At 45.8% G+C, this 26,972-nt stretch overlaps 1 protein-coding gene and 1 non-coding gene across 2 annotated transcripts in view; both read left to right on the top strand.

Moving 5' to 3' along the window:
- The first annotated feature begins 1,232 nt into the window (after window positions 1–1,232).
- Window positions 1,233–26,972, top strand: part of LOC145401911 (ATP-sensitive inward rectifier potassium channel 12-like) — an 81,781-nt gene continuing 56,041 nt past the window's right edge. Inside the window, exons 1-3 of the mRNA XM_080274017.1 lie at window positions 1,233–1,348; window positions 1,643–1,845; window positions 19,538–19,715. Of these exons, the coding sequence (XP_080130143.1) occupies window positions 1,233–1,348; window positions 1,643–1,845; window positions 19,538–19,715 (497 nt within the window). The remainder of the gene's footprint in view (window positions 1,349–1,642; window positions 1,846–19,537; window positions 19,716–26,972) is intronic.
- On the top strand, window positions 17,446–17,564 carry LOC145402483 (5S ribosomal RNA). The gene has a single exon (XR_013897778.1). It is a non-coding gene; the product is annotated as a 5S ribosomal RNA (ribosomal RNA).

Raw genomic sequence — 26,972 nt, 5'->3', positions numbered from 1 at the left:
CCACCATTCTGTGGCCACTTCCTCTATTTACTTTGTTGTTGACCATGACATTTGTGATCGTGATATTCTTATCAGCTGTAATGAAGTCAATGTAGCAGGAATAAGGGATAACTGATGGAGTAAGAGGCTGGCTGACTGGACACCAAGAGATTGTAAGTGTAGCAGTAAAAGCCCAGACAAGAGGTGGAGAGATGAAATACAGAAATTTGCAGGGAAAACGTGGTAAAGATTGGCTCAGTCAAGGAGTTTGTGGAGAAGGTTGAGGGAGGCCTTTGTTCAGCAGTGAACTTGTAATGGCTGTTGATGATGATGATGATAATATATATATACATCTATATATCTATATCTATCTATCTATCTACATATAGTATTTATAAAGTATATATTTGTATATTGCCACAACTCGCTATACAATAGGTGCAATAAGGTTGTGTCAAGTGAAAACTCATCACATAACTATTTACCATATACAGTAGTGAGGTCGATATAACATGGGTTCAGTGGAGATAGGAAGGATACCTTTGACCACGAAACCAAATATTCACCCCAAAAAACTCAGCTTTCCACCTTAAGTCTGTCCTAGGCCTATTCGTGCTGTCATCAAGGGTCCCCCACAATGTTGGGGCTGGAGTGCCTAGATGTTCACTTCAGGTCCTTAGGAGGAGATGAAGAGAGATAAGGAGAGCAATGATGAAGTGAGACCAAGGGAAAGTGATGTGCTAAGGCCGATGGAGAGTGATGGGCTGAGGTCGATGGAGAGCAGTGCATTGAGGCCAACGGAGAACGGAGTGGTGAGGGTGAGAGAGAGTGTGGTGGTGCAGCATACCGTGTGCCAGGCAGCAGTGAAGACAAGGCAGACATGATGGAGGCAGGTGATGCAGGATATTGCATTTGAACACCAGTCATTGATGGCCGTGGCCCATCCTCGGTGCCGTTGACAGGTTAGAAGGTGATGGTGGTCTGCTGTGCTGCCTTTTTCTTAGTTGTCAGGAGCTCCCTGTATGCCTTCAGATGTTGTTCAGTGCCATACATTGATGCATCACTCCTTGCCAGATTCAGGTTCTTGACCTGGATGAATGCAATGCCCTTGTCCATTATCGCAAGGAACTCCTTTAAGGTTTTTATATCAAGAATGTGAAGGTGCCTGTTTTTCTGCCATCCTTGAAACCCTTCTGTGCCTCCGCCACCCATTGCCTTAGTTCTCTGAGTTTCTTTGTGGACAGCTGCTCATTATGGCTGTCCAGGACCTCTTGCACATCTTCCTCGTCAGCCTCCTCAAATCCTGTCTCATGAAGGAGGTGGAGGATGTTAATGTTCTCTGCCACCTGGAACCGAACCCCGTGATAGAGTACACACACTCGGCCATACTTTGCACCAGATGGCGTTCAGTCTGCTTGGCTGCACCCCTTCCATGCTTCCATTACATTGTCGATGGCGTGCTTCATGTTGTAATCTCTCCAAAGCTGCCGCACTGCATCACTCACCTCGGAGTCACTCACCTTCACTACCTGCTCATTGGTGTGACAGAGGCAGTATACTTTGAAGGATGCAATGATGCCCAGATCCATTGGCTGGAGGAATGATGTATTGAGGGGCAGATGCGCCACTTTTAAACAATTCACCTAGTCCTCCATGCCCTCAGAGTGGCATGGGATGCTGTCAACCTGCAAGAGGAAACAACTGGCAAGGATGCTCCAAATGGCACAGTCAAGCAGGCAGGAGGGACGGGTATCCTGCCATATACGACCAGCAGAGTGCAGTGGTCAGCAAGACCTTTTGGGTTACTCTTCCACATAACCTCAAGGTTCTTCATGAATCCCGCCAGTGCTCGGGATTCTTCCAGTGGTAAACCAGGAGCAGTTTGAGCTTCAGGTTCCCCTCTGCATTTGCACTGAAGAGGAGGGTGAGGTGATCCTTGGCTTCTTTGAACTCTGGAGTACATTATTCTTCCTTGCTGGCATATGTCTTCTAGAACATCAGTTTCCTAAACATGCTTGTATCATCAATGTTCAAGGCCTGTTTTGGAGAGTATCGCCCTTTCCTTGTCATTTCCTTCAGCTTCAAAGGGAAGGCCACAGCCGCCAGGTGATCTGCACTAGCAGCCGCAACATGCAGGGTCAACTGTTTAAGGCCAGCATGGGCCTTAAACTACTTGAACCAACCTGTGCTGGCCGTTAACTCCTCCTTGGCATCCATATCTTGCATATCCCTGAGGTCCTTCCACAGATCAAGAGCCTTATTGCAGATGGGTGCAGTGAAGAGGCTACTTTGCTCACATCAGTTCATTAACACACACAGCTAGCAGACATTCCATCTCCTCCAGGATAGGCTCCACTCATTTAGCAGTCAGAGAAGGCACCTTCTGTGATGGCATAATTACAGCATCTGATTTCTTTATCACTGTCAAGATCCATGGACTAGGGCAGCTTTAGGGTGTCAGCAATCGTGTTCGGCCTCTGCCCCTTCTTATGGTTCTTAATAATGTCTAATTTCATGTCAGGGGAGAGGCTTTGCCTTGCCCTTGGCAGCATCAGTAGCACCACGCATTCCATTGGGGGTAGCACCAGACATGATTTCCAAGTTAGGAGTTTCACTTTTTTCACATGCCAAAAGTTCCCTCTCTGCTTACTGTTGCACGCACCCATATTTTTAGCACACATACACAGATACTTGGCAACAGCATTGGCTTTGCGATGGTTGTAAGCAAGTTAAAACATAACTCAGAGAAAGCAAGAGAAACATCACAGGCGTGGGACGCGTGAGCAAGTGGGCGAGCGAGACAGGGTCTTCATAGGGTTGGCGCAAAGGCGGCTGCCTGTGCAGATCCAAGATGGGGGTTCTGAGCTTGAAAACTCTGGGTGGCCATGTTGTCTCAGACAGCTGACAATCAGTTTGCATGCATCGCCACATCCATGCAAGATTCTTGGAGGCGGCTGTTGAATTTATTGTTTTAGCAAAATTATTACCTATTTTTTATTGTTATTCCAAGAAGAGTATAACTCTTGGATTATCACTTTCGAAATTTATCATAGTGAACAGTTGTATAACGAGGCTTAACGAGGCTTGACTCTCTCTTTCTCTCTCTGTTCTTACCTAATTGTATCTTTACAGGAATGAGTCAAGCTCGTGTTGTCCCGTGTCTTAAACCATATTTATCGTATCCTTAATGTAATGCTGAGTAGAATTTGGCTCGACTTCTCGTCCCAAATCAACTCAACACGGAGCGGGGTCCTCTTTCGAGACCGGAGCTAGTGCAATGAAGAGAGGCAGGACATAAAAACTTTCGGCAACACCATACACGTGTATTATTTCAGTTAGACACAAGACATTTCAGTAGACATTACATCACAATATAGAGCAATACAAAACCTTATCTAAAATATTGTGTATCTCGCAGGATACTAGCTTCCTAGATATTAATGACAATACAACAAATCTTAGTACTAGGAGTACAGTAAATACCCGTGCGCGCGGAGCGCGTGAGGGGAGAGGGGGGGGGTTTGTGATCTACCAGGAAGGGGGGGGGGAGGTAGGGAGACACGGAGAGTGACTTAGAACGGCGAGGGGGAAGTTATGGTAATATTTAATGAGGCCCGATATTAACAAGGGAGTTTAGGTGTTTTCTGTTGGCAAGAATTCTTTGACAATTAACTCTTGTTCATATTTGGACTTTAAGAGCGGGGGTGAGGAATGGAGAGAGTTTTTAGGGATAGCGTGCGGAACAGGGGAATATAGTTATTACTCGCTGTCCTCGTTGTTTTGGTGACACTAGATTTCTGTCGGCACAGCTTATATATTACACATCTCCCCGGTAGGTTATGTAGACTCACACTTCCCAACGCGTAACAAAGTCGGAACCCTCGTAAATTCTATTCCACTATATTACTCAGAGCTTAGCCAATAGCACTCCAATAATGTGTTATTCTTTCTTTGGGCTCTAGAGAGAAGTCCTTAGTAAACTCGGGATGACACTCGCACGTATCTTCACTTGAGGTCTCTACCCATATTCTCGCCCGTTAATGGAGCATTATGTCCTGGGTTACCCCAATGGAAATTACATGAAATTACTGCACTAGTCTTATTCTAAGAGAAAAGGAGTCACACTTAACCTACTTTACAATTATTACAGGATCACTCGTATCTCTCGTGGAGAGAAACCTCAGTGATGATCCGGTCGGACTGAGGGCGTCGTCAGGGTAGGGCGAGCCGGGAGGGCACGGGGCGACTCGCTAGGGCGTCCTCTCACGTCCGGGGGTTTCCGGACTGGGCTCCGGACTGGGGCCGAAGAGGGCTAGGAACCTCTGGGTCAGGTCCCGGCGTCGCGGGGGCGTGGTGAGGTCTCGCCCGGGTGTCCAGGGGCGGGCCGGAAGAGGCGACGGACTGCGGTCTCCTATGGGCAGGGGCGCCGGCAGGGAAGGACTGCGGCAGCGGCTGTCACGGGGGCCCGACAGGTGGGTCTTCTCAAGGGCCTCACGCAGGGAACAGAGGCCGGGGGAGACAGGGAGGTCTTTCCTCCTTACTATACCCTGGGAGCGACCATCGATCGTCTCCACCGGGGTGCTGAGGGAGCGACCGTGGATCGTCTCTACCTGAGCTTTCAGGGAGCGACCATTGATCGTCTCTTCCTGATTTTTATATGAGCGACCATAGATCGTATCTATCTTTTTTTTATGGGAGCGACCATTGATCGTCTCTACCGGTGTGCTGAGGGAGCGACCGTTGATCGTCTCTACCTGAGCTTTCAGGGAGCGACCATTGATCATCTCTTCCTGATTTTTATATGAGCGACCATAGATCGTCTCTATCTTTTTATTATGGGAGCAACCATTGATCGTCTCTACCAGTGTGCTGAGGGAGCGACCGTTGATCGTCTCTACCTGAGCTTTCAGGGAGCGACCATTGATCGTCTCTTCCTGATTTTTATGTGAGCGACCATAGATCGTCTCTATCTTTTTTTTATGGGAGCGACCATTGATCGTCTCTACCTGGTTTTGAAGGGAGCGACCGTTGATCGTCTCTACCTTGACACTATTAGAGCGACCATAGATCGTCTCTACCTTAGGGGTGCTGCCTGGAGTACAGTTTCTGACTCCACCCCTAGCTAACTCGGTGATTCCGCCACACGAAGGTAGTGTCTTTTGCCTACGGTGGCGGCGGCGTGGTGGCTGAGTGTCACAAGGGCGCACGGCCCGGGCTGACGTACGCCGCTGTTGCCCGGAGTGGTGGTGGCTGGCGGCGGCTACCCCGGGGGGTCCGAGTGGGGGTGTCGGCATTCTTGAGGGCAGACTCCACTGCTCCTGGTCCGCCTCGATGTCGGGGAGACTGTGGTATTCTCCGGAATATTCCGGAGAATTGATGCGGTCAAAACCACACATTTCACCACCATGTTCTTGAAAAAAGTCACGTCCCTGTGGCTGGAGGTGGAACGCTAGTGTTGGAGGTGGTGTAGATGGGCTGGAGGTGTCGGAGTGTGTGCTGCCAGGCGGCAGTATAAGAATTTTCCTCTTGTGTTTGGTCATAGGTGAGGAAGAGGGCGGAGGGGGTGGTGGTGTGCTTGAGGATATTTAACAGGTGGTGGGGTCCGCGGAGCCGGTGGTTCTTGGCAAAGGAAGGGGCCCATACAGCTCGCTTAATCCTCATGTTGTTTGGTGTGGTTGTCGGTGTGGTTGGAGGTGGAATGCCGGACAGAGTGGGTGAAGGCCGGGTTTTGTGCGGTAGTAATGCGGCGTTGAGTCTCTGGGGAGTACAGGTAGGAGGGATTTGGGCCCGATGTAGCTGGACAGTGTGAAGTCGCGGGGAGGTGGGGGGTGTAGGGGTGTGGGAATATCGGGCGGGTGGGCGTGAGAGGCGGCCCGAGCGGGTAGTGGTGGTGGTGAGGGTAGGGGTGGGGGGGAGGGGGGCGTTGGGTGTGGGCGGGTTGTCTTTCGTGCCGCGGGCGTGGTAGCACGTGGTATTGGTGGAGTGGGCGTACGGGTGGTGGGCAGGGGAGGGGGGGGAGAAGGGGGTGTTGGTGAAGGGGTGGCGGTGGTGCGGGCAGGGGTGGGGGGGGCGGGGGGCGTTAGGTGTGGGCGTGTTGTCTTTCGTGCCGTGGGTGTGGTAGGACGTGGTATTGGTGGAGTGGGCGTCCGGGTGGTGGGCAGGGGGAGGGGAGTGGAAGAGGGTTGTGGTGAAGGGGTGGTGGTGTGGGCGGAAGGGGTGGTGGTGGTGGTGTGGGCGGAAGGGGTGGTGATGGGCTGGGGGACGGGGGTGGCGGCAGGGGCCGGAGATGGGGGAGTGAGGGCTGAGGGGCAGGCCACGGGTGGGTGGGGCGAGGGGGAGGGGGGGTGTCGGGGGAGACGTCAGGTGAGGTGCCTGGGGCAGGAGAGGTGGAGGTGGTAGGGGGGGGAGAGGGGGAAGGGGAGGAGGAAATGTAACACTCAAATGTGGTTGTAGAGGGTGGAGCAGGAGCCGTGGGGGGTTGGGGGGGCGGGGTCGTGGCGGGGGGGATGGGCGTTCGGAAAGGGCGCACGTGTCGGTTTCGGAGGGTACGGGGAGTGCCGTGGTAGTCTACGACCACCTGGTAAGGGTTGGGGATCTTGGTGATGGTGTGTGGGCCCGTGAAACGGGGGGCAAGTTTGTGGGGGGTGGGGAGTTGGGTGATGACTACGGTGTCACCCTGCTTGTAGGGGTTGGCGGCTGTGTCGGGTCCAAGATCTAAGTTTCGCTGTAGGTGGTATACCCGCCTTTTTAGCAAGTGTAGCGGGTCTGTCGCAGGGGCGGAGGTGGGCGGCTGCAAGTGATGGCGTAAAGGTATTAGGAGGGGGGTTTCACCAAAGATCCTCTCGTGGGGGGAAACCCCGTCCTCTCGGGGGCAGGAATTCATGCCCCACTGGACGATTTTGACGTGTGCTGGCCAATCGTTGTCTTTGGTAGCCTCGATTCTGGTCCGTAGCTGATTTGCCAAGGTACGATGGCTGCGTTCACACACCGCGTTCCCTTGAGGCCAATATGGTGAGGAGTGGGAGATTTCGTATCCAAAAATCCTGGCCAGCTCTTCCCAGACTTTCCCGGAGAATTCGGGGGCATTGTCGGAATGGATGGCCTGGGGAATGCCAAAGTAGGGAAAAACGTGTCGGAGTAAGGCATCGGCGACCGCGACGGCGTGATGTTCTTTAGCGGGGCAGGCTATTACGAACTTGGAGTACGTGTCAACAAACGTGATCACGTACTTATATCCCGATTTAGGAGGGAGAGGTCCTACCACGTCGACTGCTAGGAGCTGCCAGGGTTTGTGGGCGGTGATATGGCCAGAAGGCCCGGCGGTCCGGGTAATGTCTTTCCCGAGCGCGCAGGCGCGGCAAGCTTGAATAATTTCCTTGGCGAGGGTGGAGGGGTTCGGGGCCCAGTAGATGTCATTAAACACCTGTAGCAATTTTTTGGTGCCCAAATGGATGCCGTTGTGGGCGTGTAACTGGCGCAGGGTGTCACGTGCCGCATCGGGGGCCAAGAGGATGTGTCCAGATGGGGTTAAAAGGTGGTCGCCCTGTCGGCACAATTTGGGAAACAGGTAGGCTGGAATCCAGGGGGGGCGTTCTTTGTGGTGCCAGAGTTCTAGCAGGTCCTGATCTGGTTGGATGGCGCGGATGGGAAGGCGGGAGAGGGCATCTGCGTTAGTGTGGAGCTTCCCGGGTCTGTACGAGATTTCGTATTGAAATTCCTCTAGGGTGTCACGCCATCGGGCGGTTTGGGCGTTCTGGGAGTCCGATTGTCGCAGCCACTGGAGTGATTGGTGGTCGGTTATTATAGTGACTTGGGTCCCAGAAAGGTAAGCTCTAAAATATTGGAGGGACCAGATTATGCTGAGGCATTCTCGCTTGGTGGCGGCATAATTTTTCTCTGCCGGGTTCAGTGTGCGGCTGGCACAAGCAATAATGTGTTCCCGACCGGCCTGTACCTGAGCTAGAACAGCGCCAATGGCGTCCAGGGAGACGTCCGTGTAGAGGCGAAAAGGGAGGGCATAGTCGGGAAAGGCCACGATGGGGGCCGAGATAAGTTTGTCTTTCAGCTGTTGGAAAGTGGTTCGTCGGTCCTCTGTCCAGAGGAAAGGTTCTCCTTTCCTCGTCAGATCGTGAAGAGGTTTAGCAATCTGTGCAAACCCCTTCACGAAGCGGCGGTAGTAGGAGGCGAGCCCCAAAAAGGCACGAATGCCGTGAACATCTTGCGGAGGTGGTATGTCCGCTATGGCGCGCAGCTTATCGGGGTCTGGGGAAATTCCTGCTTGGGAAATGGTAGGGCCTAGAAACGCGACGGTTTTTGCGGCCAGGACACATTTGGCTGGATGTAACTTGAGGCCTGCCTGGCGAATTCGGGTGAAAACTCGGCGGAGGCGCTGCAAATGATCGGCCCAGGTTTGGCTAAACATGATGACATCATCAAGATAGGCCAAACAGATCTCCCAAGTGAGGCCGCTTAAAACAGATTCCATCAGCCTGGAAAACGTGGCAGGGGCATTGCAGAGGCTGAATGGCAGGACATTAAACTCATAATGGCGGCCATTACTGGTAGAGAAGGCCGTTTTGCCTCGATGGTCCGGGTGGACTGGGACCTGCCAATATCCAGACTGGAGGTCAAGGGTAGAAAACCAAGACGCCCCGTATAGGGAGTCTAGGGAATCGTCGATGCGGGGAAGGGGAGTAGCATCCTTAATTGTGACATTGTTCACGCGGCGGTAATCGATGCAAAACCGCATCGTGCCGTCTTTTTTTTTTACTAGAACGACGGGGGAGGACCACGGGCTGGTGGAGGGGGAAATAACACCCGCTTCTTCCATTTCGCGCACTTGGCGGTCTTCCTCTTCTCTCTGTCGGGGGTTCTTCCGTCGGGAAGGCTGTCGTATCGGGGGGCCTGTCGTATGGATCTCGTGAGACAGGTATGTAGTGTGTCCTATATCTGCGGGCCCTGCCGCAAACAAATCCTGGAACTCCAGGAGGAGGCGGCGTAAGGCGTCTGACTGTTGGTCGGAGAGATGGTCAGGGATGGGGGGGAGGGGGGCGGGGCATTGGGGGGGGAACGGGACGCAGGGCTCAGCTTCTTCCATCTCTCCAGCGATAAGCCCTTTGGGAAGGGTGAGAGGGGATGGTGCAAGATTGGCGATGCGAATGGCAGCGCGGTGGGGGGGGAGAAAGGTAGGGGAAACGAGGCAGGCGGAGAGGGGTCCGGCAGGGAGGAGGGGGGAGAACAAAACGGATGGGCCTGAGGGCCTGTTCAGGGGCACCCAGGCCTCGTGGTGTGAGGGGATGGTAACGGCGGCGGAAATGGTGGCAGGGAAGGAGGGGGCAAGAGTGGGGTGGGGTGGCGCAGGGGAGGGGGGAGGCGAAGAAGGGGAAAAGAAAGAGTGCGGGGGAGGTTTTTTGCGTGTGTCCTCCGGCCGGGGTTGCGGCGTGCAGGTACAAACGCCTGGGGCGGAGCGGGGTAGGGGGTGGAACTGGAGTTGTCGGTTGCGACAGTCGATAGTGGCTCCGAGTTTTTGAAGTAAGTCCAGCCCTAAATAGCCGTCATAGCTCCGGCAGGAGGAATAAAAAATGATGAAGGGGTGCTGGGTAGATACTGGTTGGTGGGTGTCGACCCGTAGGGCCCGAGTTTCCCCACGGATGGGCAGGGGGCCATCCCCCGCATCTATAAGGTGGGTGGTAGTGGGGCGGAGCGGGCCAAACCGTGATTTGTAGCGGGAGAAATAATGGCTGTAAAGACAGGATCTGGCTGCTCCTGTATCGACTAGTAGTCTGGCCTTCACGCCGTTGATTTTCATTTTGTGGTACACTGGGGGGCGATACTTAGGGGTGATGGCCCCCGCCACCGTGGGTTGGTGCGGGGGCGGGCCTAAAAATCCAGCTGGTTAGGGCTTTCGTGTTCCTGTTCCTGCTCTAAGTCTCCTGGTGGGGGATCGTCCGCTGGCGCCAGCTCGTCCCCTGTGGCTTCGCCTTCTAGGGCGGAGACCTTACGCGAACCCGGGGTTGTGCTTTTGCGGCGAGCAGCTTTCAGCTGGTCCCGTACGTCATGAAGGGGACAACGGGAGTTGCAGGCTGTGAATTCCCACGGGTTGATGAGAATTAAGTTTGGGTTTTCTCGCGGGGCGGGGCGCCGACGAGAGGGGTACGCCCTGGGTGGGCTAGGCGTCGGGGTCGGGCTGGTGTGGGGCAGGGGCGGACGTGGTGCGGCTGGGGGAGCCGGGGGCCGAGTGGGGAATTTCTTGACAACATTGATTTGTTGTGGAGGAGGGCAGGCGGTCAGGAGGCGTCGTATCAGCTGTATATCCCTATCCATGTCTCCTGTCGGATCGTGGATAGTAAAGTGTTGCTTGACAACACTTGGGAGTACTCGGAGCAGAGTATTGAAGGTGTGCTGGTCCCGGGTTTCTTCGTCTGATTCCGGGTAGGCAGCAGTAATCAGGCTTCTTGCCTGCAACAGGGTATTATCTAAATCCCCGTCATAAGTAAAGCTATCCAACTTGGATAGAGCCACCACTCTCCCTAATGATGGGGTGATGGCTTGGACAGCGAACTTGGTGAAGTTCTGCCAGGTGAGTTCTGGGACAATTTTTGGCGCAATGTTAGCTGCGGCTTTACCCAGTAGTGGAAGTGTGACTGCAATTTTTTGTTGGTCATTATCGAAGCCAATATCCAATAAGGGTTTAACTATTGCAAGATATGTCTGTATGTCATACTGGTCAGGGTCAAACTTGGATAACTGGACGTGCGGTTTAGTTGCCATTTTTCCAAATATTTCCTATTTACCTCTCTTCTACGCTCGGATCTAGAACCACCGCTGGCCACCAGTGTAATGCTGAGTAGAATTTGGCTCGACTTCTCATCCCAAATCAACTCAACACGGAGCGGGGTCCTCTTTCGAGACCGGAGCTAGTGCAATGAAGAGAGGCAGGACATAAAAACTTTCGGCAACACCATACACGTGTATTATTTCAGTTAGACACAAGACATTTCAGTAGACATTACATCACAATATAGAGCAATACAAAACCTTATCTAAAATATTGTGTATCTCGCAGGATACTAGCTTCCTAGATATTAATGACAATACAACAAATCTTAGTACTAGGAGTACAGTAAATACCCGTGCGCACGGAGCGCGTGAGGGGAGAGGGGGGGGGTTTGTGATCTACCAGGAAGGGGGGGGGAGGTAGGGAGACACGGAGAGTGACTTAGAACGGCGAGGGGGAAGTTATGGTAATATTTAATGAGGCCCGATATTAACAAGGGAGTTTAGGTGTTTTCTGTTGGCAAGAATTCTTTGACAATTAACTCTGGTTCTTATTTGGACTTTAAGAGCGGGGGTGAGGAATGGAGAGAGTTTTTAGGGATAGCGTGTGGAACAGGGGAATATAGTTATTACTCGCTGTCCTCGTTGTTTTGGTGACACTAGATTTCTGTCGGCACAGCTTATATATTACACATCTCCCCGGTAGGTTATGTAGACTCACACTTCCCAACGCGTAACAAAGTCGGAACCCTCGTAAATTCTATTCCACTATATTACTCAGAGCTTAGCCAATAGCACTCCAATAATGTGTTATTCTTTCTTTGGGCTCTAGAGAGAAGTCCTTAGTAAACTCGGGATGACACTCGCACGTATCTTCACTTGAGGTCTCTACCCATATTCTCGCCCGTTAATGGAGCATTATGTCCTGGGTTACCCCAATGGAAATTACATGAAATTACTGCACTAGTCTTATTCTAAGAGAAAAGGAGTCACACTTAACCTACTTCACAAGTATTACAGGATCACTCGTATCTCTCGTGGAGAGAAACACGGTTACCTCAGTGATGATCCGGTCGGACTGAGGGCGTTGTCAGGGTAGGGCGAGCCGGGAGGGCACGGGGCGACTCGCTAGGGCGTCCTCTCACGTCCGGGGGTTTCCGGACTGGGCTCCGGACTGGGGCCGAAGAGGGCTAGGAACCTCTGGGTCAGGTCCCGGCATCGCGGGGGCGTGGTGAGGTCTCGCCCGGGTGTCCTGGGGCGGGCCGGAAGAGGCGACGGACTGCGGTCTCCTATGGGCAGGGGTGCCGGCAGGGAAGGACTGCGGCAGCGGCTGTCACGGGGGCCCGACAGGTGGGTCTTCTCAAGGGCCTCGCGCAGGGAACAGAGGCCGGGGGACACAGGGAGGTCTTTCCTCCTTACTATACCCTGGGAGCAACCATCGATCGTCTCCACCGGGGTGCTGAGGAAGCAACCGTGGATCGTCTCTACCTGAGCTTTCAGGGAGCGACCATTGATCGTCTCTTCCTGATTTTTATATGAGCGACCATAGATCATCTCTATCTTTTTTTTATGGGAGCGACCATTGATCGTCTCTACCGGTGTGCTGAGGGAGCGACCGTTGATCGTCTCTACCTGAGCTTTCAGGGAGCGACCATTGATCGTCTCTTCCTGATTTTTATATGGGCGACCATAGATCGTCTCTATCTTTTTTTTTATGGGAGCGACCATTGATCGTCTCTACCAGTGTGCTGAGGGAGCGACCGTTGATCGTCTCTACCTGAGCTTTCAGGGAGCGACCATTGATCGTCTCTTCCTGATTTTTATGTGAGCGACCATAGATCGTCTCTATCTTTTTTTTATGGGAGCGACCATTGATCGTCTCTACCTGGTTTTGAAGGGAGCGACCGTTGATCGTCTCTACCTTGACACTATTAGAGCGACCATAGATCGTCTCTACCTTAGGGGCGCTGCCTGGAGTACAGTTTCTGACTCCACCCCTAGCTAACTCGGTGATTCCGCCACACGAAGGTAGTGTCTTTTGCCTACGGTGGCGGCGGCGTGGTGGTTGAGTGTCACAAGGGCGCACGGCCCGGGCTGACGTACGCCGCTGTTGCCCGGAGTGGTGGTGGCTGGCGGCGGCTACCCCGGGGGGTCCGAGTGGGGGTGTCGGCATTCTTGAGGGCAGACTCCACTGCTCCTGGTCCGCCTCGATGTCGGGGAGACTGCGGTATTCTCCGGAATATTCCGGAGAATCGATGCGGTCAAAACCACGCATTTCACTTAAATTTGTGAATTGTTTGGCACACACTATTTCATTCGGTAGTGCATTCCACTGATCAATTGCTCTGTTTGGGAAACTGAATTTCCTTACGTCTTTATCACCTCTCTTCTTATGTAGTTTTTTGCAGTGTTCTCTTGCTGATGCTTCCCCAAAGGTTAAGTAATCATTTATGTCTATTTTCTCCTTCCCTGATATGCATTTATATAGCATTATCATGTCACCTCTTTTCCTTCTCTCCTGTAGTGTTGGTAGATTCAGTTTATTTAGTCTTTCTTCGTAGCTTAGATCCCTTAAGCTTGGTACCCATCTTGTAGCGGCCCTTTGAACTTTTTCAATCTTGTCTACAGTATGTGTTTTTTGAGATGAGGACTCCAGACTACTGATGCATACTCCTGGGTTGGTCTGATGAATGATGTTATTATCCTTCTTAGCATGTCTTCATTTATGTATGTGAATGCTATTCTCATATTTGCAAGCAGTGTATACATGTTCCATACCTTCTCACAGATGTGGTCAGCCGGAGATAGTCTGTTATTGATATTCACACCTAGGTCCTTCTCTCTTTCTGATGTGTGTAGGGTTTTATTTACTAACGTATAATCCCAATCGGTCTTTTTCCACTTTTACCAAACTTAATCAAGTTTGACACTTGTCCACATTGAATTCCATTTGCCATGTATTACTCCATTCATGAAGTTTATTTAATTCTTCTTGTAGCTCTTTACAAGAGTCTGTGTTAGTAATTTTCCTTTGTATTTTTGCATCATCCGCAAACATATTTAGATAGCTTTCATTTCCATTGTTACTGTCTATATCATTTGTATTCACTAAAAACATGATTGGTGCCAGCACTGAGACCTGTGGTACTCCACTAGTCACTTCTTTCCATGATGAGTAATTTCCCCTTAGTACTGTTCTCATTTCTTTTTTTATGAGAAAATCTTGCATCCAACAATACAGGTTGCCTCGAATTCCTCCTTGATGGTACAGTTTCCATAAAAGTCTTTGGTGTGGTACTGTGTCAAATGCTTTCTTGAAATCTAAGTAGATGCTGTCCACCCATCCTTCTTTTTCCTGTGTTGTGTCTGTTACTCTGTCATAGTAGCTCAACAGATTAGTAACACATGATTTTCCTTTTCTGAAACCAAACTGTCTTTCTGTTATCATATTGTGGTCTTCTAGATGATTTACCCAAGCTTTTCTTATAAGCTTTTCTAATACCTTGCTTACAACGCTGGTCAGTGGTACTGGTCGGTAGTTGAGTGGATTTTGTCTATTCCCTTTCTTGAATAAAGGGACAATGTTTGCTTTATTCCAAATATCAGGTAGTTTACCTTGACTCAAGGAATTCTTGAAAATTAAAAATAATGGTTTACTTAACTCCTTTGCATATTCTCGTAGCACCCAACATGAAATTTCATCAGGACCATTTGTTTTTCCTCTGTCTGATTTACTTAACTCCTCCTGTATTACTTTTTCTGATATTTGTATATCTGGTAGTATGTGTTGACATGCATGCTCCACACAGTCCCTCTCAAAATTTTTTTCTTCTGTAAACTCTGATTGGAAATTCTTATTTAGTGATTCACAAATATCCTTTTCTTGTGTATAGGTGATTCCTTCGTCCGTAATGGATTGTATTTTATCTTTTACTTTGGTTTTGCTTCTGATGTAGCTGTAAAATAGCTTCGGTTGATCACTACTTATTTATGATATCCTCCTCAAACTGTTTTTGGGCTTCCCTCCTTATTCTTGTATAATCGTTTCTTACCTGTTTGTAATTATTATATGCCCTTTCACTGTTGTGTCTTCCGTATCTATTCCACAACAAATCTTTTTTTTTTTTTTTTTTTTTTTTTTTTACATTCTGTATTGAACCATTTATTTTATTTTATTTTCTGCTTCTTTGTGCTGTGGGATGTACTTCTGGACTCATATTTCATAAAATTCACAGAATTTTTTTATATACAGCATTTAAATCTTGTCCTCTAAGCTCCTTTTCCCAATCAGTTTCCAAGAAGTGCTTCTTTAGGTCATGATAATTTCCCTTTTTATAGTTTAGGCTCTTTTTGTAACTTTCATTGATGTTAACTATGTCATATGCTATCCTGAAGTTGCAATTTAGTACTGAATGGTCGCTTTTGCCGAATGGAGGGTAATATATTAAACTGTCAATATCATTATCTTGCCTAGTAAATATGAGATCTAGCATTGAGGGTACATCGAGTCCTCTTTTTCTGGTGGTTTCCCTCACATGTTGCGTTAGGAAAAACTCTTGCACGAGATCCAGGAGCTTTTGGTCCCAACAGCTTTCTTGGCTTATTATATCTAGAGTATTCCAATTTATATTTGTATTAAAATCTCCAGTTAGTATAATTCTTTCTGATTTCTCTTCCATTTTATGTAGTAATGCTCTTAAACTCTGAATTGTACTCTCTGCCAGGTCCTCATATTCGTCTCTTTCCCATGTGTTTGATCTGGGTGGCATGTACAAATTCGCTACAATTACTTTCCCTTCAAATGTACTGATCTCTACTGCAATCAGTTCAACTTGTGAGGGTATATCTAGTTCTGTTTCTTTGACTTTTATATTTTTCTTAGTTAATATTATAATTCCTCCTCCTTTTTTTAAGTTCCTATCTCTTCTCTATATATTTTATTCCTCTAAGTTTAGTATGTCATTTGATATCCTTGGTGTTAATTTTGTTTCAGTTAGGCATGTTATATGTGGTTCATTTTCTCTGACATAATCATTCATCTCTAATAATTTAGTTACCATTCCATCCACATTTGAGTACATCAACTTAATCATCTTGTTTATATACGTGTCATAACATGGTTCTACTACCTTCCTCCTTTTTATTCCCTCCTGTTTATGTACCACTTTCATACCTGCAATCCTATTACTTTGTAAAAAAAAATGTATTCTTCTCCTCTTCTGATCTTCCCTCATTTTTTGTTCCCTCTTCTCTTTCAGTAATTCCAGTTCCTCTTGTGTTAGGCATCTTTTTATCCATACATTTTTTAACTCTTCTTTTTCCATAAGATTCTTTGCATTTTTTAGTATCTCCTCCACGGTGTTTACACTCTGGAAGGTTACCTTCAGAGGTCTAGACTTGCTTCTCTCGTATTTCCCAAACCTTTTGTGTTCCTCGATGTCTTTACTACAGATTTCCTCAGATACTTCTTTCAATAAGCTCATTACATTTGCCAACTTCTTTTTGTCTCTTGAGATCTTGTTTTTTACTTCTTCCTCTTCTATACCAGTGATTACTATAGATTTGTTGATATCTACTGAATCTCTGACTAACTTGGGATTGTTTTGGATTATTCTTTTCACTTCCTTTTTAATGCTTTTTTCTTCCACCCTTGTTTCTAAGTCTTTCTTTACTTTCACCATTTCAGCATACGTGGATTCCACATCATTTTTGTAGCTTTGCACAGCTTCATTCACCTGTGTTATCTTCTCCTCAATATCACTGCTCTGGTCAATCAGACTGCTTACTTGCCTAATTGTCTCTGTATCATTTTTGAACTCTTCCATAATACTCTCGTGGTTGACTACTGTACTTGCCATTTCACTCATTTTCCTCCTAAGTGTACTCACTTCCACTGTTAGTTCATCTATGGTTGTGTCTTTCTTGTTGACCTCCCTTCCTAGTTTTTCTGTTTCTTCCTTTTGCAAGTGCATCTGCTTCTTAATTTCATCAATCTCATTCTGAAAAGCCATCTCCAGTCTGTGTACACGCTCCACCAGTTTATTGTGAGTCTCCACTTCAACCAGTTTTTGGTAGTGTGCGCGTGTGTGTTCGTACCTAATTGTTCTTACCTAATTGTTCTTACCTAATTGTATCTTTACAGGAATGAGTCAAGCTCGTACTGTCCCGTGTCTTAAACCATATTTATCGTACATATCCTTAAATTTGTGAATTGTTTTGGCACACACTATTTCATTCGGTAGTGCATTCCATTGATCAATTGCTCTGTTTGGGAAACTGAATTTCCTTACGTCTTTATCACCTCTTTTCTTATGCAGTTTTTTGCAGTGTCCTCTTGCTGATGCTTCTCCATATGTTGAGTAATCATTTATGTCTATTTTCTCCTTTCCTGATATGCACTTATATAGCATTATCATGTCACCTCTTTTCCTTCTCTCCTGTAGTGTTGGTAGATTCAGTTTATTTAGTGTTTCTTCGTAGCTTAGGTCCCTTAAGCTTGGTATCCATCTTGTAGCGGCCCTTTGAACTTTTTCAATCTTGTCTACAGTATATGCTTTTTGAGATGAGGACTCCAGACTACTGATGCATATTCCAGGGTTGGTCTAATGAATGATGTTATTATCCTTCTTAGCATGCCTTCATTTATGTATGTGAATGCTATTCTCATATTTGCAAGCAGTGTATACATGTGCCAACGGCCATACCACGTTGAGTACACCGTTTCTCGTCCGATCAGCGAAGTTAAGCAACGTTGGGTCTGGTTAGTACTTGGATGGGTGACCACCTGGGAACACCAGATGCTGTTGGCATAACGTTCTCCCTACGTGTCAAGTGGGGTTGGTGGAAGATTAGTGCCCCTCCCTGTAAAACAATTAACTCTGAGCCCTTGGCCACCCCGTTTGGGATCCATGGCGTCTGGCAATGAATGAATGAATGTATACATGTTCCGTACTTCTCGCTGATGTGGTCAGCCGGAGATAGTCTGTTATTGATAATCACACCTAGGTCTTTCTTTCTGATGTGTATAGGGTTTTATTTCCTAACTTATAATCCCAATCAGGTCTTTTTCCACTTTTACCAAACTTGATTACATGACACTTGTCCACATTGAATTCCATTTGCCGTGTACTACTCCATTCATGAAGTTTATTTAATTCTTCTTGTAGCTCCCTACAAGAGTCTGTGCTAGTAATTTTCCTTTGTATTTTTGCATCATCTGCAAACATATTCAGATAGCTCTCATTTCCAGTGTTACTGTTTATATCATTTATGTACACTAAAAACATGATTGGTGCCAGCACCGAACCCTGTGGTACTCCACTAGTCACTTCTTTCCATGATGAGTAGTTTCCTCTTAGTACTGTCCTCATTTCTCTTTTTATGAGAAAGTCTTGCATCCAACAAAACAGTTTGCCTCGAATTCCTCCTTGATGGTACAGTTTCCATAAAAGTCTTTGGTGTGGTACTGTGTCAAAAGCTTTCTTGAAATCTAAATAGATACTGTCCACCCATCCTTCCCTTTCCTGTATTGTGTTTGTTACTCTGTCATAGTAGCTCAACAGATTAGTAACACATGATTTTCCTTTTCTGAAACCAAACTGTCTTTCTGTTATCATACTGTGTTCTTCTAGATGATTTACCCAAGCTTTTCATATAAGTTTTTCTAATACCTTGCATACAACACTGGTCAGTGATACTGGTCGGTAGTTGAGAGGATTTTGTCTATTTCCTTTCTTGAATAAGGGGACTATATTTGCTTTTCTCCAAATATCAGGTAGTTTCCCTTGACTCAAGGATTTCTTGAAAACTAAAAATAATGGTTTACTTAACTCCTTTGCACATTCTCGTAATACCCAACATGAAATTTCATCAGGACCACTTGCTTTTCCTCTGTCTAATCTACTTAACTCCTCCTGTATTACTTTTTCTGCTATTTGTATATCTGGTAGTATGTGTGGACATGCGTGTTCCACATAGTCCCTCTCAAAATTTTTTTCTTCTGTAAAAACTAATTGGAAATTCTTATTTAGTGCTTCACAAATATCTTTCTCTTGTGTATAAGTGATTCCCTCGTCCGTAATGGATTGTATTATATCTTTTACTTTGGTTTTGCTTCTGATATAGCTGTAAAACAGCTTTGGTTGATCACTACTTTTATTTATTATATCTTCCTCAAACTGTTTTTGGGCTTCCCTCCTTATTCTTGTATAGTCGTTTCTTGCCTGTTTGTAATTATTATACGCCCTTTCACTATTGTGTCTTCCGTATCTATTCCACAACAAATCTCTTCTTTCTTTTGATTTTTTACATTCTGTATTGAACCATTTCTGTATTTTCTTATCTGCTTCTTTGTGCTGTGGGATGTACTTCTGGACTCCTATTTCATAAAATTCACAAAATTTTTTATATACAGGATTTAAATCTTGTCCTCTGAGCTCATTTTCCCAATCAACTTCTAAGAAATACTTCTTTAGGTCTTGATAATTTCCCTTTTTATAGTTTAGGCTCTTTTTGTAACTGTCATTGCTGTTTACTATGTCATATGCTATCCTGAAGTTATAATTTAGTACTGCATGATCGCTTTTGCCGAGTGGAGGGTAATATATTAAACTGTCAATGTCATTTTCTTGCCTAGTAAATATTAGATCTAGCACTGAAGGTACATCAAGTCCCCTTTTTCTGGTGTGTGTGTGTGTGTGTGTGTGTGTGTGTGTGTGTGTGTGTGTGTTCTCACCTGCCTACTCATGACTACATCCTAACCTCTTAACTGTGGTCGTGTCAGGAGGTGGTGTTGGAGGTGGTCAGCATTGTGGCGTGATACGACGCAACGGTGACTGCAACCTGACCTATGCTCACCTGAAGCAGAGACGATCACGTTACCTGCAAGACCTCTACACTACACTTGTTGATGTGCAGTGGAGGTGGACTCTGCTTGTTTTCTTCCTCGCCTTTATTATATGGTTAGTTATAATGCTGTTACCATTATTATTAGTATCATCATCATCATCTGGATCTCCTTTCCCACCCTAGGGCAGGGTGAGGAGTAGCAACGTCCAGACAGCCCAAATTTGTCCAATCCAATGGGCTCCGCTTCCATTCACTCACCATTCAAGCCCCCGGAATCCTGGCTGTATCTGATATGCCAAAAACATTCACCACGTTCTGTAGCTTCACATAAATGTATCCGATAGAGTCATTCCAGACGCTATCACGTTAAAAAGGGGTGCCAAATCCCTGATCATGTGCTTCTCCTCACAAGATTCATCTAGCCAACTCGATTGCTTGTCAGTCCCCTAGCCTCACCTACTTCCAAACCTCTCATCCTCACACACTCATCCACCATATCCCTCCACATTCTCCTTGGCCTACCGTGCCTCCTCCGTCCTTCAGATTCGCTCAAATATACCTTTTTCATCATTCTATTGTTATCCATTCCCTCCACATGACCATACCATCTCATTACACTCTTTGATTCTGGTGTCCATAGACTTCCTCACTCCACATCTTTCACGAATCACATTATTTCGTATCCTATCCACTCTCTGTACTCCACACATATTCCTCAGCAGGCCGTCTCCACTGCTCTCACTTCTGACTTTTCATTTTTATGCCACATCATAATCTAACATTCATATGTTAAAGTTGGCACTAACACTTCTTTATGTAAGCCTCGTGCAGTTGCAGCACTCAATCAAACCTTTGTTTCTTATCAAGGCCTTCATTGCACCAGCTAATTTCCTTCCTTGTGTCATTCTGCTTTCCACAACTTTTGCACATTTTCCTCTCTTTTCTATCACTGTATCCAGGTATTTGAACTCTCTCACCAGTTCCAGTCTCTGCATTCACCGTAACTTCACACTGGGAGCCACCTTCTCACTCAGTAACCATCACTCAACTCTTTTCTACGTTTACTCTCAAGGCATGATGCTCACAGACATCAGCAAAACTCTGCACTAGTATGCCAAGTTCTTGTCCGATATTTGCAGGTAGTGCTGCAGCATTAGCATACAACAGATTTTAGATATTCCATCCATCACCATTCATTACCAACGCCATCCTCCTCTCCATTACTCATGTTTTTACTTCTGTCATCCCCCATCCATATATTTATTGAACATCCATGGGGACATCACACAACCTTGTTGCACGCCCCCTTCGATCGTGAACCATTCACTCAGATACCCATTTGCCCAGTACACATGCTTCACTACCAGGATAATTAAAAGCTCTTGAGGGGACCTATACCTCATACCAATTAATCTGGCCAGGCATGTATGGCAACACTGTTCCTGCCGAGATTCTGATTGGCGGGAGATGTTTGTTCGATTTCGTTGTTGCTGAAACTGATACTCTTTTTATTATCAGATATGATAATGAGTTTATCGAAAATACAATCGTCAAAAGCAATAAGAAATCCGTTATATACTTAACAATAATGAAATTTGCGTAGGAAGATAGAGATATGAGTCAACAAAGTATTATCACAGTCCAAGTCAAGGTCAGCATTCGAACAATTCCTTTAAATCTCCGACACTCGATAATATAACAGAAAATTAAGGAAACCTGCTTAATCTATGCGTTGGTGAAACATTTAAGTTTTAAGATCAGTCCGTACCCTTAAATCGTGCCACAACTCTGAATAATTAAAAATTCTAATGAAAAGACGAGTTGTGCGGGAAGGGAGGTTTGAAAAAATTGCGAAAATCAAAGTAGGCTAAAGGAAAACTACTTCATTATATCTCCTCTATTATCACAGTACGGACTGATCTTAAAATATAAATGTGTGTTACACCAACTCATAGATTAAGCAGGTTTCCTTAATTTTCTGTTTTATTATCGAGTGTTGGAGATTTAAAAGAATTGTTCGAATGCTGACCTTGACTTGGACTGTGATAATACTTTGTTGACTCATATTTCTATCTTCCTACGCAAATTTCATTGTTGTTAAGTATATAACGGATTTCTTATTGCTTTTGACGATTGTATTTTTGATAAACTCATTATCATATCTGATAATAAAAAGAGTATCAGTTTCAGCAACAACGAAATCAAACAAACATCTCCAGCCAATCAGAATCTCGGCAGGAACAGTATTGCCATACATGCCTGGCCAGATTAATTGGTATGAGGTATAGCAGCGTACCATCTACACCATACATGCGCAAAACCTTCTACAATCAGTCTCTGTCTACTTTGTCGTGTGCGTTTTCCAGATCCATGAATGCCATAAACACCTTAGGCGTTCTAGGGACGGGAAGCCGCCCCTTAAACACCTAGCATAACAGATTAAGTGTTTTTAAGTGAAATGAAAGTTTTTAAAAGTAATTGTCAGATATTAATTTACAGGCTTCTTGATAACAACCTCCCTCATAACCCTCTGCACACTAAGGCTGAGCTGCTACACAAATGTGAAAAAAAAAAAGAAACAGACAAATAAAGACAAGCAACTGTTTGAAATTGATGAAATCGCCAATAATCCTGGTCACCAGGTGCTGCGGCTTTCCTCCCTAGCATTGCCAGCTCAACCCCATAGAGCTGATTTGGGCTCAGGTCAAGGATGATGTGAGGAAGAGAAACTCAAATTCTTCTCGAAAATTACGAGTGATCGAAGAGCTGACGAGAAATGCGATAGAAAAAATAACAGCAGAAAACTGGCAGAAATGTGTGGCACATCAAAAAAAAAAAAAAAAAAAAATGAATTTATGAGAAATGACATTACTGTAAACCACATGGTAGAAAATTTTGTTATCAATATATCGAGCGAGTCCAGCAGCGAAGATGATGAATAAACAAGTGTTGTGTGAGGTGTCTTGAGTATACTTATTGTAAACAAGATCTGTAAATATAAGCCATATACATGCATTGTTTCATATTATACAAGAGAGAGAGAGAGAGAGAGAGAGAGAGAGAGAGAAGGGAGGGAGGGAAGGGAGAGAGAAACATTCCCTTTTCCTATTCATCACACACACACACACACACACACACACACACACACACACACACACACATTAGAAGGGAGAGAGAGAGAGAGAGAGAGGGTAATGAATATTTCACCATTTTTTTTTATATAAAACTCTATCTTGATAGAAGCTATTTTCAGCAAATCATATGACTGATATTTTAATACTTATAAGGGTTCGCCATTTCGCGATGAATTGATGATTTTCTTAGGTTTGCCAATCAAGATTGAACTCGTAATAATGCCTTCAAATTACACAAATTCATGTTTGGATTGGATGTAGGATTAATTAATAATAGGTCAGAAAATAAAATATGATTGCTATATTTGAATATTAGACAATAAACAGTTCAAATATCTCTCTCTCTCTCTCTCTCTCTCTCTCTCTCTCTCTCTCTCTCTCTCTCTCTCTCTCTCTCTCTCTCAGGAGAGGAAGGAGAAGGGTAGGGCTGGAGAAAAAGTCAGGAGAGGTCACTTTAATCCCTTTGTACGGGCACCTGTGTTCGACTAGGACTTGAGCGTACTTCTTCCGCCACTTTATATGGAACAGTATAGTAGATCAGTAAGGTCTGTTTTTATTAAATTCAAATCCGTAAACTGTTCCCTGCCCTAGGGGGGATTTGAACCTGGGTCCGGTAGGACTGCAGACCATCTCTTTACCGACTGAGCTTCATATCACACAGAAAGATAGAGTATATGTGTGCCCGAGTTGATGCCCATACATGTAAAATTGCCATTTGTCTGTTGTTTATGAACTACGACCATATAAGGAAAATCTGTCTTGTGTAATCTGCCTTTCTGTCCAGCCCTGTATCTCAGAAACTATCAGGTGGATTGGCTTCATATCACACAGAAAGATGGAGTAGAGTATTTGTGGTAGTTGATGCCTGTACTGTATATGTAAAATTCCCATATTGTCTGTACAGTAAACCCTTGATGCTTGCGCACTTGAAGCTCGCAGATTTGATTATCACGGGTTTTTCACTCTGATGACAAATAGTAATGATTAGCGAAATAAGATGAAAAAATGCAGAGTTTGAATGGCATTTGCATATGCACTTGCTGGCCACCAGATGGCAGAGCGTCACTCAGTCATGAGTCTGCTCTCGCCCAAACTTTGGTTGTGTTTGTGCACTGTGCCCCCACTCTCATCTAATTTTATTCAATTTGCTGTCAGCTTGGCCCCAAAACACAAGAGATGCAGCCGACGCATGATAAACATCACACATCGATTATAACTCATCATACTACATTTTCAATAATTAATCTTCCTACTGAAAGGTGATTTGAGGAGAATGTACAGAAAGGTGAATTGAGGAGAGTGTTTTGTACATTGATGAGAATTGATTAGAATATATTGCCATTACTGTACTGTATGGTATTTTTAAAACCTTTTATTGTACAATTGGTTGTATTTTGCATGATGTTCATGCATTATCATTTATCATTAACCCTTCTGCACCAGGGGTTTTCCAATGTCGCCCACTACTCCCTACGGGGGATTTCCGTGATTTTGGAAAAAATACGCTTTTGTAAACTATAGTAGCTAGAGAGAAAATCAAAAATGAAAGTATCCCCAGGTCTCCAGGTGGTCCTGTCAGTGAGTAAGGATAAGTTAAAGATGACTGGATTTTCCGTGTTTTGGCAGACTTTTTCTGAGGGCGCGCCACTGACAGAGACCTGGGACTCGCTGGCTAGCATTGGCAGCACTGACTGGAGTAGTGATTGTAACACTGCCCGGCCTTGCTTCGAGGAAACCTGGAATTTTCCACCCAGTCTTCGACTTTTCCTTACTCACCATCGTAAGGATGAATCATCACCGTGTTCATGTGGCTTCCCATAGGGTTACCGCCCGTTTCATAATGCCATTATGCCCCGTAGGTGTGTGGGAAAAGAATAGCTCATTGATTTTCTGTACTCGCTTCTTGCGTCAGTTATAATAATTTCCTTGTACTACGGCACATATATTTGCACTTGACATCACGATTATGGGTAATTGCACTTTGAGAAGCAACTGTTGTGGCTGTTTGGTGCAGAATAATGAGTATTAGGTAGTTACTTGTACTAAAATTGTGACTGATTTGTGCTGATCAGGGGCATCATGAAAATATTACTGATGTTATACACAACTTACATTTTTTGTACTTCACATCAAAAATACTCTTATTCTCACATATTCACCGTTATTTTCTGCGTAACGAATTAAAAAATTTAGTTATAGCCAACTAGGTCATTTTCTTTCTCACCCATGCACTCCTGGCTTTTCTTTCATGTAGCATGTAGGGTTACTCAGGGTATTTCCAATCATTGTTTCACCAATAACCATAAACGGTAACATTTATTGCATTGCACTTGTAAAACTTTTTATAAAACACTTGCATCATAACACTAACCGGTACTAGATATAACTTACAATACCCTACATTTCACTTATGTATAAAAAAAAAAAAAAAACTCACTTTTGTATACCTGTTGGGGGCGCTCACCTTCCACTCACTCGATGTAGTGCTGCTGTCGGGTGTCTGCCCTTTCCTCTCCTATATCCTTCTTTCCTTCCATCCTCTTCTGTCGTACGTTCCTTCATTCTATCCTTGTCCTTCTGCCTATGGGTAACTTTACACTCCCTCGTCTTTCCTTCCTTCATTCCATCCTCTTCCTTCTGCCTGTGGGTGACTCTGCACTGAGTGACAAGCCAAATTGTTACCTGTACACCAGGAAACCATTTACTACGCTGGGTGGTAATCCTCTAACCAGATTTTGGCGCCTGGTGGTTTAGTGGGTAATTATTGCGCTCCAATCGGATTGAGCCGGTGAAGGTTTATATCCAAGGGATGGTTGGGGTTGATTGCTCATGTAATGCCACTCAGGGATGAGTGAGGCTGGTCACTCATCTTAAATGTCGGGACCAACTGCCTAGCCCCGGGCTCCTACGTTCCTCATGGGGCGGTGTAGGATTGGATAATAAATAGAATTGTATACCTGTTTACTATTTACAAAATCCCACACACCTACGCAATCACTGAGCCCTTTTCCCAATGGTAAGAGCAGAACTTTCACAGGGGTCGATGATGCAATCGGCCCAGCATGTGGGGAGTGGAATCTGATGAGGACAAAATCACTCTACACTCTACCAGCGTTGTGTGTAGATTGAGCCACACGTCAGTGGGGTACTTTGGGTACCTACCTACCCTATGGTTGTTGTAGAAAACGGTATTGTGTTCAAAGGGTGGCAGGAAGACGCTTGCGGCTATAGCTAGTTGTTAACCAGTGTTGCTCCGAACCCAAAATTGTGATGGCTATACAATTCAACCGGCGCATGGGGGTTAAAGCATCAGAAACTGTTTTCTTTATCGTGTAGGGATATTTTCAATGTGAGAGGAGTGCGTTAGTGGACATTTGTGCTGGGAGGGGGTTGGTGATAGCCAATACCCTCTTCAGGCATAAAATGATCCACAGGTATACATGGCGAGTGATGAGAAGGGTGGGTGGTGAACTGAATGAAAGAAAGGCAATGATTGATTATGTGTGTGTAGATGAAAGGATGCGAAGATGTGTAAAGGATGCAAGAGTGTATAGAGGTTGGGGGAGTGGACTTTCTGACCACTACTTGGTGGTGGCCAGAATTAGGATGCAAGTGAGATGGAGGAATAGAAGAAGGGAAAGACGAGAGGAAGGAGTAGTTGCAAGGAGAGTGGAAAGGTTACAAGAGGATGAGAAAAAGGCAGAGTATAAGAGAGAAGTGGAGGAACGATTGGGCAAATATGAATTGGAGCAGATGGGAGACGTGGAAGGTGTGTGTAAGATATTCACAGAAGAAATATGTGCAGCATGTGATGTGGTGTGTGGAAGGAAGAGAAGACGGAGGGGGGTGCAAGGAACAGCGTGGTGGACTGAAGAGGTGAAACAGGCTGTGGCACAAAAGAAGAAAGCATACAATGAATGGATGAGAAATAGGGGCGTGGAAGAAGTTGAGAGGCGGAAGAGAGAGTTATATGTGGAAAGGAAGAGAGAGGTGAAAAGATTAGTAAGAGAGAGTAAGAAGAGAGTGGATGAGGAATTTGGAAGGAATTTGAGTGTAAAGTGGAGGGACTGTAAGAAAATGTTCTGGAGAGAAGTGAAAAGAGTAAGACAGGGTGGAAGTGAAGTTAGCAGGGGAGTGAAAGATAAAAATGGTAGATTACTAGTGGAGAAGGGAGAAAAAGTGAGCAGATGGAGAGAACACTTTAAGGAATTGTTGAACGTAGAGGATGGAAGTAAT

The sequence above is a fragment of the Coenobita brevimanus genome, chromosome 57 (genome assembly GCF_032717465.1).
Source record: "Coenobita brevimanus isolate Jiangsu-jjx chromosome 57, ASM3271746v2, whole genome shotgun sequence".
Lineage (NCBI taxonomy): Eukaryota > Metazoa > Arthropoda > Malacostraca > Decapoda > Coenobitidae > Coenobita > Coenobita brevimanus.
The sequence above is the reverse complement of the archived record's forward strand: the minus strand, read 5'-3'. Positions and strand labels throughout refer to the sequence as shown.